At 37.1% G+C, this 14,226-nt stretch overlaps 1 protein-coding gene across 7 annotated transcripts in view; it reads right to left on the bottom strand.

The window, feature by feature from the left end:
* The window catches only part of LOC149799969 (RNA-binding protein FXR1-like), a 135,736-nt gene that overhangs the window by 105,467 nt on the left and 16,043 nt on the right, over positions 1-14,226 (bottom strand). For all 7 annotated transcript variants that reach the window (XM_089959484.1, XM_089959485.1, XM_089959481.1 and 4 more), the window contains exons 2-3: positions 13,988-14,040; positions 8,409-8,508 (exon numbers count right to left, since the gene is read on the bottom strand). In XM_089959484.1, coding sequence (XP_089815610.1) covers positions 8,409-8,508; positions 13,988-14,040 — 153 coding nt within the window. The remainder of the gene's footprint in view (positions 1-8,408; positions 8,509-13,987; positions 14,041-14,226) is intronic.

The following is a 14,226-nucleotide window of genomic DNA, read 5'->3' as shown; positions in this document are numbered from 1 at the left end:
GCATTACTTTCAAACCCTCAAATTAAAGTCACCAGCCCTGGGCCTGTGTCTAAAAATAGTTTTCTTTGAACACTGGTGTGTGTGCATGTGGGTGTTTTGGATTTTTAATATAGCTTTAAAAAAAATTCAGTCATATCGCTATAATGTCTGCAGTGTGGCAGTTTATAGTGATGTCCAACACTGGTGCATCATGTGGCAGACATGTAGCATCATGTCCTAGCCAGTCACATTATCCTGACACCAGGCCAATCAGTCCTAACACTAAACTCTTAATGCTGAGCTCCGAGAAAGGCAGCTGTTAGTACCATTTTTATAAGTCTTTGGTATGACTTGGCTGGGGTTCAAACCTGTGTCCTCCCGTATTTATAGGTTGTCTTCATTCACTGGCTGTTCAAATGTCAATAGTGAAGTTGACCAGACCCACCAAGGTGGAGTTGCCATCAGCATGTATTTGGCATTCATGATACAGCCTTAATGTGGTTCAAGTCCTACTTGGTCAACAGGACACAAATTGTATCTGCAAATGGAATACACTCCAGCCCAGTTGATCTATGTTGTGGTGTTCCACAGGGGTCTGTTCTTGGACCTGTTCTCTTCATTCTGTACACTCAGTCGCTCAAGTGTCATAGATCATCATCCAGTGTCTCACCAATTGTACGCTGATGACACCCAAATATACAAAATCTAGCCACCCAAGTGAAGTTGATGCTACAATTCAAGGTGTAGAGAGGTGCATTTCTGATGTGAAATCATGGATGACATGTAACAAGCTGCAGATGAATGATGATAAAACTAAGGCCATTCTGATCACAACACAAAGACTTTCTCATTCACATCCTTTACCTCAAACAATAAATATCAGCAACACCAACATTAAATTCACACAATCAATACGAAACCTAGGTGTTACTCAGGACAGTACTCTCACATTGCACCAACATGTCCTGAACATATGCAAGGCTGCATATCTTGAGCTGAGATGCATCAGCTCAATTCGCAAATATCTTTCAGTTGATGCCACTAAAACACTTGTGTTCATTAGTACTTTCAAGACTGGACTATTGTAACTCAACTCTGTCTGGTTCATCTCAATATCTGCTCCAGAAACATCAAAACATTCAAAACACAGCTGCTCGGATCATACTTAGAGTACCACGATCAGAGCACACCTCCCCACTGCTCTGTACCCTACACTGGCTATCCATTCGATCCAGAATCAAACACAAAAGTTGTTCTCTTTGCTACATTTCACTGTCGGACTCTAGTCCAACATACCTATCCGATCTCACCCATGTGTACACGCCAGCAAGATACTTACGCTCCTCTTCTGACAATCATATAATCATTATTCCCACTATGAAAACAAAGTCATATGGACAGCGTTTTTTGCATACCAGGGCCCAGCAACATGGAATGAATTGCCCACTGAACTTAGACACAAAGACACAGTGATCACATTTAACAGGGCTCTCAAAACTCACTTATTTCGACTGCAAGAACAAACTTAAAAACCTAATAATGTTTCCTACCTGAAATATTCGCAGCATGTTTTTTATCTTTTAATGTTTTTCTAATTTCATGGTGTTTGTTTTTGTAATCATAGGATTATGTTTTTAATCTTATAGGTGTTGTCTAATGTTGTAGAGCGCTTAGAACTTCTAAAGATTAGGTGCTATACAAAGTCCTCCTTATGATTATTATGCCTGCTGAGGCACCATGTTGATTTGTTGGTATTAATCCCTCCACAGTGAGGCATTAATGTGGAGTGAAAGTGAAGTGGAAGTACTCATAAAATCACACCACAATCCATAAAATTGCATCATCAATTACTTTTTGATTACTTCATGATTGGGACAGTGGCTTAATAGTTGTAGAAACTTACATCGCTGTCAATTCAGATAATGTCTTCATTCCAGATGTGAACCAATCACATGACAAGCTGCCCCTTGCTAATGCAGTCGGCAATTTGATGTGTTCGAAGCCCATCCAAGTGCGAAGATACTAATCAAATTGAAAAACAATGGAATCACTCCTTTATTTGAGCCTGCCTCATGTATAAACCAACTTCACCCACTAGACTTTACTTTAAGGCTTTATCAATCAAGCAAATTCATGCTTTATGGATAACTGCAGCTCGTGCAAACATGCGTGAAACATCAGACCTAATAAGCCATGACATGAGATTGCAAGACTTGCTTAATTTATTAACCTTAGGATTATTTACCCAACTAACATTTGTGTGTACCAGCAGATGTTGATTCAGTGGTTTTATCCAAATATCAGGGAAGTGTGGGCTTAAATACTCAGCAGTAATCATTGTACATACCTAATGTATCATTAGTCATTTTGCTTCAACCCAGAGTTTTAGTACTTTAAAATCATGCTGTTATTTGGCATTAGGCACGTATGGATAAAATGGGATGTGATTTCAGGAGGATTTAAAAGGGTTACAAGATAACAAGTAAAAGCTAATTTTCTTTTTAACCCATAAAAATGATAAAGAATAATAAAGTATACTGCTGAAATGGTCATGTATGTATGTGGTAGTGGTATGGTCATTTCCACAAAATGGCTTAAATAAATATGTTCGGATTGACAGAAATGCGAAAAAGTTTAAAAGCAGCCAAATACCAGTATTACTGAAAATGAAATAAGAATAATAAATGACAATAGAATGTGACAATTATATTTAACTACCGATCCTTCATTAAAGCAAAACTGTTGCCATAAAATTTAAATCCTCTGAAAGCACACCTTAGTATAACAAGATTAAAGATAAAACAATGTTAAAATTCCGTCATATGTATATGAAATAAAAAGTTATGGTAACAAATGTCAAATCCTTAAACCGTATTTCTGTCTTACACAATAGCATCTGACATGCACAACAAGAATCTTTTCAACTGTCATGACAAAATTGCACCTTGAGCAAGAGATAACAAGTTTCCCTGCAAGTTGTTGTCCAATGTCCCAAAAATCTTGACCCTGTACATGCCCAACTGCACACTATTTTTTGGGTCCATCCACACATGTTGGCAGTAGCAATGACCGAAGTTGCTACGTACTATAAAAATTGTGTTTGTGATTTGGAATTTTAACGTAGCTTTAAATATCTTTTGGTTACATCATTATGATGTCTGCACTGAGTTGCTTACAGTGCTCGCAAGCATTGGGGCTTCTTGCAGCAGACATGTCTAACTTAGTCACATTATCCTGAAAACAGGCCAACCAGTTCAAACTCTTGATGCTGTGTTCATAGCGAGGCAGTGGTTGGCACCATTTTTATAAGTCTTTGGTATGACTTGGTCTGGGTTCGAACCCATGACATCCCACATCCGTTGCTGGCACTTTAACCACTTAGGTCATTGGAGCTGTGAGATGGCAATTAATATCCATTTTAAAATAACACATTTGTCAATCAGAACATTCCAAGGTTTGTGGAAGACTGCTGAGTTGCAATTTCAAGACCTTCATGGCTGCTGATGTAACATATTTTCAAGGTTGAAGGCAAACCTAGTGACGATTTAATTTATCTCAAGGATGAATTAATTAAGGCAAAAGGGACAAAATTTATGCAAATCTATAATTTGTTACTTAATCAATTAATTATTAATTTGAAAAGAAAAGTGAATCAGAAATTAATTGTGGTTGTTGTTCCAGGGTTTAATGCCATTTTTCAGCACAAGATAGGCTATACATGGCGGCCAGTATAACTGGTGGAGGAAGAACCTTGGAAAACCCAGGAAAGAACCACCGACCCACAAGAAGCTACTGGCAGGCTTTCCCACATAACCATGTTAGCCGAGCCTTGGACTCAAACCCACGCAGACAGAGGTGAGATGGCAGTGATCCAGAAAGGTTAGCGCTTTAGACCACTCGGGGCCCCCAGAAATTAATGGGAATTATTTTTTTTAAAATGCCATTATATAAAACGCGAATAATATGTAAATAGTAAAGTTAAATGAAGCTTGATCTGGAAGGGTAGTTTTCCACAGTGCAAATCAATTCAGTTTAACCAGATATTCAACCGGTCACTCAAGCATTTGACAAGTTTTATTACGAAATGTATATCTCTGAGGAAAATATGAAAGCACAGTGTAGTCTATGATGGCAAAACTGTCAAAGCAAATAAGACTTCTTTCAAGCACACGTGCATTTAGCACCATCTACAAATTTCCATTATTTTTTGAAAATGCTGTGTGTCCCCCAAATTTGAAGGTGGGGTGACAGTCACCAATGTACTTGGCGCAACAATGAGTGGACACTGACACAGTATGCACTCTTTTTCATCCTTCAGGTAGTCCGCACAAGTCTGGTATGTGTGTCTGATACAAGACTGGCAAAATGCCACCTTAGCTCTAAGACATGTTCTATACGAGGGATGCCACTCACTAACAGAATGTTGATGTTCTTAAGTTTGTGGCATTTTCGTTTGACTTATTTTACCAAGTATGAAGAACGTGCTGATTTATACAATATCTTCCATTCGGTAATTTTGACTGCAAGGCTACATTTACTGCTTTATCTGCCCTTTCATTACCCATAAGAAATTGATGTAGACGTTACATGCAAAGAAAAATAGACAAGTAAGGAGTCTCTGTGTGTAATTTAGATTTTAAATGTAGCTTTAACAGTTTTTCTGTCATATTGCTACAATGTCTGCAGTGTGGCAGTTTATAGTGATGTCTAGCACTGAGGCATCGTGCTGCAGACATGTGGCATCATGTCCCACCCAGTCACATTAACCTGACACCAGACCTAACACTAACCTCTTAATGCTGAGCACCAAGTGAGGCAAATGCTAGTACCATTTTTATTACTCTTTGGTATGACTTGGCTGGGGTTTGAACCCATGACCGCTCACATCCGAGGCAGATGCTCTAGACACTTAGGCCACTGGAGCAGTTGAAGGAGCCTGTACCATGATTTATATTGCATCACATTTATTATGCATCAGCATGTTGCCATTTGTAATAGTTTGACCTAATTATTGCCAGGAAATACAGTATTAATATGCCAGTAATTATCCAGAAGGATACCACAACTGACAACAGTTACATGGTGGCATAAGGTAGCCAAAAGTACCACTAACAATTGCTCTGAGTGATATTAGCAAAGGAACTTAACAGAATACACAGCCTGACTGGCAAAGTTTGGAAAGAAGTGACACTCCTGTTTACAACATATTTTTCTCAAAGTACATTGGTTTGATTTCTGTCTCAATTATATGCACAACGAAAACATATCCAACATCATTTGTTTTGTCAAATGTGAGCATGCACTAATATGTCTCAATGGAAGCTCCATGTAGAGAAAAAAAAAAACAAGTGCACAATTGAGCAGTGATTTGTTTATGAACTGGTTTCAAACGAAAGACGTTCCAGATATGTGCAAACATTAGGCAGATTAAACTTCCCATCAGGCACTCATGATGAATTAGATCTGTAGTGAACAATCTGCTGGACTAAAGTTATGTGATGTCAACATTTTAATTATTCTACCAAGCACAACATCAATGCTGCAGCCCTTGGATCAAGGAATTTTAGAGGATGCTAAGAAATGCAAAAGAAAGCAGCTGATGAGACAGATTTGCTACAGGACAACACTTCCACTGTATGTACTTTTTCAAGCAAGTGACTCTCAAGGATACAGCATACATATTCGCAGAGGCTTGTGATAGGCAACTCCAGAGAGCATTGTAAAAATCATTTACAGCAATACTCAAAACTCGAGTAAATAACTGAATCTGTCATGAAGTCAATGAAGTTCATGGAGTGACACTGCATTTGATGAGGTGATCAGCAAATTAAACATGTGACTAGGATCTTTTGACAACTCCAGATTTTGTCAATTCTCGAGACAGTGAACTCAGTAAATCATACCCTATGGTGGATTTCAGTGATGATGATTTTGACTTCTGCATGCTGGCGAAAGTGAATGTATCAAATTCTGAAACACTAGAGCCCCTTAGGAAATGTGTTATGTAGTTAGCAAGACAGGCAGATTAGATTCTATTCACCTGATACAGTAGAACCTGTCTTGAAAGACCACCCCTTCTGCCAATAAATACTGGTCTTTCAAGACAGGTGGTCTCTCATAACAGGTCATAACACTAAATAATCAATGAATCTGTGCATGGAAAATCTGGTCTCTCAAAACAGGTGGTCTCTCATAGCAGTGGTCTCTCAAGACAGGTTTCACTGTAATGCTCAGTAAACACATGAACCAGGCTTTCCAGAAAAAGCACAGTGGAACAAAACAAAAACACACTACAGACCTTTCTTTACAAGAAAGAACAACTTTGTACTGGATGTGTAAGCTTGTGCATCTTTCAACTTTATTCTGAAAAAAATAATGCTTGTGTGTTGTATATCAAATAATAAAAAAATCATTACAAACTGCTGTACTTGTACTATGTGTAAGTTCGCATAGTAGGAAAATGCTTTGCTTCTTCGATATACACTATGGTCATGAATTTATTATTTAATTCAATTATCTTAATAACATATTTATTGCTTCCACATTTGTTTTGCATTTAACCATGCCAAATGTCAATAAAGCTGATACATATATAGTAAAATGTACAATTATCTGATCCAATTAATCCAAATGAAGTATCATTCACAGTTTTACAGTTTGATCAAAATTTTATCATCTGGATAACCAGACAAAATCAAGTAAACGTATCTGCTTTCAATCAAGACTGAATACAAATAACATAGATCATGATCTGCCATCATATAATATGCCAGCAGACCTGGATCTTTTTTGTTTGTTCCACGGATTACTCCTAAGAAAATGAACAGACCCAGACCTGCTAGCATATTATAAGACAGAAGACCTCGATTAATGAAAAGTAAATCAATTTATGACCTTGCTGCAAAACTTTTAATTTCTGCATGCTGCATATAATTTATACCATTATGAAGATAATTTTATCAAAAGTGTTGCCAAATTTCAGTTTAAATGAAAGAATATAATGGAAAAAATAGCCAAATTCCTTCAGGTAAATCCTTTTCAAAAGCAGTCAGTCAAATATTGACCACGAGTTTCAAAAACACATAAACTGTAAAGGTTCTCACTGTCCATAGTAATGCTTTGCCTATATCATGTAGGAAAATGGTAGCTGTTTGGTTCAGGTACATAGATTAATAAATCAATCATCACAGGGGCCATGAGTGGCCAAGTGGTCTAAAGCGCTCTCAGTTAACGGATCACTGCCATCTCACCTCTGTCTGCATGGGTTCGAGTTTCAGATTCTGCTAATGTGGGTATGTGAGAAAGCTTGCCAGTAGCTTCACATGGGTTGGTGGTTCTTTCCAGGGGTTTTCCAGGTTCTTCCTCCACCAATAATACTGGCCACCATGTACAGCCTATCGTGTGCTGAAAAATGGCGTTAAACCCTACAAAATCAATCATTACAATAGTAAATCTGAAACTAGGAGTTTCGATTTTGAATTATATAACCTCATTATTTGAAATGATTCCTTTTTTTGCTGCCTTCTGCATTCAATTATTCCTGATCATAAACATTTGTCTCAAATCATACTCCAAACATGTTCTAAAATAATCAAAATGAAGACATGTTTTATTGAAGACTTTAGTTTGTCATGAAATGATCATTTGCAACTGTAACATGTCTTTTGTCAATTATAGACAAGTAAATGTAATTAGACCTCAGTTCTTTTCAAATACTAATTACTGTTGACTGTTAGTCGGTATAATTGTAGAAATATGAATATAAAATACGTAAAATATTTTGGTTGGTAACTTCTTTCAGTGTATACTCCATAGAGAACTTGCATGTGACATCTTTCTGTGCTGATGCCAATTTCAGTAATAATAAATTTGTTTTAATACCACTTGACAAATGATGCAACTTATGCTTCCATGGCAAACTTGGTGATTTTAGCTGTTGTACCAGAGGAACTAAAATTGGTGACATTCCATTTCTAAAGATATCAGTTTGAAATTCATGAATTCTGGGCACATACTTTATCCTGATGTCAATCTGATGACAAGTCAGATCTATACCTGATAAAAATGCCAAACTGTACAATTTACTGTACTGAGAATGGTGGGTGAGAAGGAGTATGAAAAATATGAAGTTGCCAGAGAGAGAAATGATTATTAAATAATACCGAATGTACGTTCCCAATAACTGATTCTTCGAGTTCCATTCCAATCCCATTCCTAACAGTGATGTGTAATTTTTTCCAATGTATTCAGTTATTGTGTCATTTGAGAAATTAAAATAAAATGGCCTCTGCTCAGCCCACAAAACTAAAGTGAAATACCTTTTCATTTCATAAGGGACCATGCTATTAGTCTTTGGTTCACAATTAGTCACAAACAGGAAAAAGAAGTGGACTGTAAGAAACAAGCATTTAACAGCAATTTTTTTTTACCTCTATTTGTTCACCCTCCTTAAAATCCACTCTATCCCCAATCCTGGCTTCAGGGGGCAATCTCACATTGGTAAACTTTGTTCTTTGGTCTGGTTGCCATCTGCAGCAGACATTAAAAGATCATATCAAAACTTCACACACATATAAAATTTGATAAATGTCATAAAAATTTATGAACAAATCCGGAAATAATTTGTTAATGAACAAAACCACAGTACAGATATAAATACCAAAAATACAATCCACATCAGATCTTTTGCTGAACAGACATTAGACTGAACAAGACTGTCATATTAATTGCTGTAAATATCAGATCAGCACCATTTTCATTTAGGATCATCTCGACATCATATGAAGTGGAAATTACATTTTGATACAACTTTCTCTTTTGAAAAAGTAACAACTGCAAGATTTTCAAAATGGTTGCCATGATTAACATGTTTGATATCACCATTTCTGTTTAAGAAAATATAAGACATCATAAAAAATCTTTTGGTGGAAGCACAATATCAATATAACACGCCATCCTGGAGAAGAAGCCATAACAAAATTTTCAAGATGGACATTGTGGTAGTCAAACTGGAAGTTGAATCGGCACAATTTTCATTTAGGAAGAACTTGAAGGTAAGAAGTCTTTCAGCAAAAAACCCAAACTGATGTGAGAGTCATTATTTCCCTTTACCCTCATTTGTGCTTCAGAGACCCCCATTTTAAAAATAAATTTGATCCCCAGTTTTGATACCAAGGAGATTTATTTACTCTCAGTCTTGCACCCCAAGGGATATACTAGATAGTTAGTCAAATTAGTGATACAATTATCACAATGGCCACTGTGGGCACCTTAATAGATGTCTGAGGAGCACTCTTTTCATTTAGGACCAACTAGACACCATAAAGAGTCTTTCAGTCAAAGCTTCATGTTGATATTAGTTCAGTGGGAGTAGTGGTACAATTTTAGAATTGGCTGCCATGGTCACCATATTCGATGTCAGACTGCACTATTTTCATTTATGAACAACTAGACATCAAAAAGTCTTTTATTTAAAACAACACCTTGATATGACAATCCATTCAAGAATAACAGCAATAACAATATTCTCAAGGTGGCTGCTGTGACAACCATACTGAATGTCTGAGCAGCATTTGTTTAACTCATTCAGCCCCAGCACTGTTATCAGTATCACTGCTGCTATGCCCCAGCAGCACTAAGCTGTGTCTAGCTGCTTGTGCCCCGGAGAGTTTTTACCTATTTGTAAAATTTTTTAAACATCATGCACATGCATTCACTCTTATCTTAATTTCTTTTCTATATCCAATAAAAATCTTCAACATTTTCACCAATTATTCCAAATGAATTTGTCTACACAGTAATGTATTTTCCCCCCATTTGTCCAAGTCTTTCACAACTTATTTATACACTATTTACAAAATGATGTGCAACATATTTAGAAATATCACGTCATCAGCCCTTAATTTCATTGAAATAAACCAGGAAAATTTAATGTGATATGGTTTGAAACATTTTGCACATAAATTTACTTGGCATTGTTCACATCCAGTTGTTGGTTCAGATCAAACTTTGTTCAGTGAACACATTTGGCAGGTTTTTTTTCTTTGGCATGACCACTGGCCAATGTTGACCTTGCTGAAGCAGTGTTGAACTTCTACTTCTCTTTTCCTTTTACCTACAAAGTCTCCAAGTAGTTGATGGGCAAGATTCATTCTAAACTCCAATTGGGTTCTAGCTCTTTCCCTGTTGTTTTTGGTGACGATATTATGGTTCTACGACTTTTTTCATCAGCAAATACGAATTTACTATTGAAATGTCGAAAAGAAAAAAAAAACACCCAGATACTTCCACCATTTCAAGGACTTTCTACCAGTGCTGTAAGTTGCTCACATCTGATCTGCATGGTCTACTCCATTCATGTACATGTACAATTTGACTGGGAGTGGACATGGAATATCCTTGATGGAACCATCTGTCTGCTTTCAGCTAACAGATGTGGCCTCACTGTCACAGCTGGTACACAATATAGTGATATTCTTCTTGTCACACGCAACTGTAACTCTCATGTCTTTCTGTTTAATTCATATCCATTATGAGGATCTGCTCGCAGCCATACTTTTGATGCCTCTCTTGGTCACTTTTAAAGGCAAATACTGCTTAAAGCCCAGTCGTCCTGAAAATCCAATCACAACTTTGTCAATGGACACCTCACGATGTGGGTTGTATTCTCTGGTGCATGTGTTGCGAATATGCTAAAATATTGGTCGAACGTGGGCCAGCTTGTCATGACCAGGTGTTCTTCGAGGTGGGTTGTTGCTGGTGTCAGTCACATGAAAATATTTCTGTAGATTTTCAAATCTTGCACAACTAAATTTCAGTTCAACGCAGGAACTGTTGTGGGGTTTAATGACATTTTTCAGCACACAATAGGGTATACATGGCGGCCAGTATTAATGGTGGAGGAAGAACCCTGGAAAACCCCAGAAAGCACCACCGACCCACGAGAAGGTACTGGCAAGGTTTCTCACATACAGACAATGTCCGAATCCGAGACTTGAACCCATACAGAGGTGAGATGGCAGTGATCCATAACGGAGAGCACTTTAGACCACTTGGCCACTGGGGGCCCCACAGTTCAATGCAGGAAGGATGGAAAAGTTTGTCCTTACACCAATACATATCTTGGGCTGGTGCTGGAAGGACTCCCATTCCCACTCAGAGCTTTTATCTCATTTGGTGTTATTGGTGATACCAAGATGCATTTTTGGGCATATGCACTGGTTTCGTTTGCAATGTCTGAGTACAGTTCCTCTGGAAATAACAAATGAAGGAAAAAAAATTAATTTATCTTTTTTCCATGTCCATGTTTGTTGTAGGTCTGGGATTTGGTCCACTAAAATCATCGATATGGACAGGCCAAAAATGATCGCTCCAATCTGCTAGATCCACAAGAATAACATTATCATCACTATCAGCATCCTCTTCTTCTTCTGATTCAATCTCAGAAACTTCTAAGTCCGAATCTAAATCTCAGAAAATATCCAACTGCCAAGCATATCTTTCCTCTGCTTGCTCAATATTTGAGATTAAACCAGCGAAACTCATCATTTTTCCACGTGCAATGTCATAAAAAATCACTGTTACATCCGCAGACAAGGTTTAGTGCTAGGATGCACAAGTTCTGAAAGAGAACAGCATTAAGGTACGCAAGTTTAATTTCCCATGTAATTTTCTATTTTTTGATTGTTTTATGCAAATGTGTTTGTTAAGATTAGGTTCTATATTATCGTTTATTCAATTTCAAGGAAACCTGTTAATGCTAGAGTTCTTGTACAATTTACCTTTGAATTTTACAGTTATTAGTGCATTGGTAGAATTGCTTGCATGTGATCCAAAATTTCATAGGGTTATAGGAAATAATTTCCTTTGTTAAGATAAAACTGATTATTGTGAGTTAACGATAATTACCTATTTATATTTGATATTGTAGTGTTTAAATAATCTTGTAGGTTAGAGATTGCTGTGAGTTAGATTTTGTGAATTTCATGCAATAGTAATCGAACATGTAGTTGTATAGATAAAAGAATATGGTAATGTTCGACAGATGCTCACGTGGTAATGTATTACATGCCGCTGCAAAGTGACGGTAATGTTCTACCATACTAAGAATGCATGCACTGTGTGGATAGGTGGATAGCTAGTATGCTTCTGAGTAACAAAATGAGGGAATTTTATGTTCATGTAAAAAGTTGTACATAGAGAGATTATGGGGTAATTTTGTCCCTTAAGGAACAGATTTCTGGGAGAGGGATGGGACAGTACGAAGACGGAATTCTGACAAAAGAAGAAGGACGAGGTCAGAATAAAGGACTAGGAAGTCCAAGAAGGGATGTAGCATAGAGAATAGGAAGTCAAGTTAATAGAAAGACGTTGATACACACACGGTCAAGGGAGGAAGGTGATACAAATTGGTCGTGGATATTGAGCTCTTTTCACCACTTGTTATGATGTGGATAAATCCAAATTGGACACTGCTATTAAATTCAGTTGACATAATTTAGATTGAATTGGAACTGCCACATTTAATTTGTTTTGATTAAATTTGTTATTTTCATTGTCTAAGGGGCTCGTACTGCTTTATTTCTTCCCAGTATTCTTGTTCAGTTCTCTGTTGAAATTATATCCTTTTTTTCTCACTCCCACTGGGTTATAACATCGAGGGAGGTCATCCTCTAGATAACACCAGCCAAATCCAATTAACCTCCCCCCTTACTAAGAGGACGATGTTACACTATGACCATCCACATGAGTGGCAACTTCATTTCCATTTTGGAGCAACCAGACATCAGCTTTGGTAGCCATAATTAGACATCAGATTGGCACCATTTACATTTTTTAAAAGTCAACTACATGTAGACCATGGAGTGAATGTGCGTGTTAAACTACATGGTATGATTCAACTAGTTTATGAGTAGTCATAGCAAACTTGTGCTAATGGATGGTCAGATGATGGACAACAGAGCGTATCATGAGCTCTCAGGTCTATGACCAGTAGAGTTAAAACAGGAAATTGAATCAAATTAGACACATTCAAAACTTAAATGGTCTGGAAAAAGGGACAGGCAAACTCAATAATCTCTGGTACAAAAGTGTTGAAAAACGTCACTTTCACAATTTTCCTAATGTTCATTCTCTTACCCTAAATTGAAATGTTCCCTCTTCTCTCAATCTGATTAAAATCAGATCTCCACAGTCCCATGTGAGGATCCGACAGCAACTGCTTAGTGGTCATATTCTGGAGGCCTTTGTTATTCTCATAATCGCCAATTTTTTCAACCAATCAGAGAAAGTTTTATATCTTTGCATTTGGGAGACTGAACAGTATGGCTGAAGAACATCAATGTGTGCCAAATGATTTCGTTCACTTTCAGAGGTCACTAGAACACGACCCCTAACTGGTTTGTCTGATCTTCACCTACAACTGGAGATCTGATTTTAATCAAATAGCTCTTCTGTCAACAACTAAAAGTATATGAAGTACAGGGTATTAATCATTTTCACATGGCAAGTCTGGGACATAAGGCATGCATAGGTAAGAAAGCCAATCAAACATTCAGATCCACAATTATCTCACCGACTGGTCTATTGACTTTTCCACAGACAGCCAGCATAAACTTGTGTGCATTACAAGCAAAACGTCTGTAGGATTCATATAAATTGGCAAGCAGTATTTGGAATGGGGGAGGGGGCAACATTTTGAGCTTAAGACTACAATTTATGGCAGATTTTCAAACTGTGTGAGAATCACACAAATGTGCAAAAAAGATGCTGTACTGTAAAATGAAAAATACAATGTAAATATAATTCAGATCAAAATTTAACTTGATTATAAATGTAACGAAGTCCTTATATTCAAAATTTTATTTTATGAACCTATCTGAACAAAGGGAGAAACAACTAGGCCTCAGAAATCTATAGTATAAAACCAGAAAACAGGGAGCAAGGGAAAACAATAAAAGAAACAGTGAGAAATGCAGAATTTAAAAACACAATATAACATGAAACTTACTCATTTTCAAAAGCGACCGATACCTCATCCTGAAGAATATTTTTCACAATTGCCTGCAAAACAAAAAAAAAATTCATTTCAGTGAGTGCACCCTAGCCGATCTCTGAGGCAGTATTCTGCAATCCATAAATCAGTTTACTTTGTCCTAAAAGAACACAAGGACCATTAGCAGAACATTACAGACCCAACTAAGACTGCAATGTTTACCAACAATTATAAGCATGTACATGGACTACAAT

The sequence above is a fragment of the Sinohyriopsis cumingii genome, chromosome 5 (assembly GCF_028554795.1).
Source record: "Sinohyriopsis cumingii isolate HCF-2022 chromosome 5, ASM2855479v2, whole genome shotgun sequence".
NCBI classification, from domain to species: domain Eukaryota; kingdom Metazoa; phylum Mollusca; class Bivalvia; order Unionida; family Unionidae; genus Sinohyriopsis; species Sinohyriopsis cumingii.
This window is presented reverse-complemented; position numbering and strand designations above follow the sequence as displayed.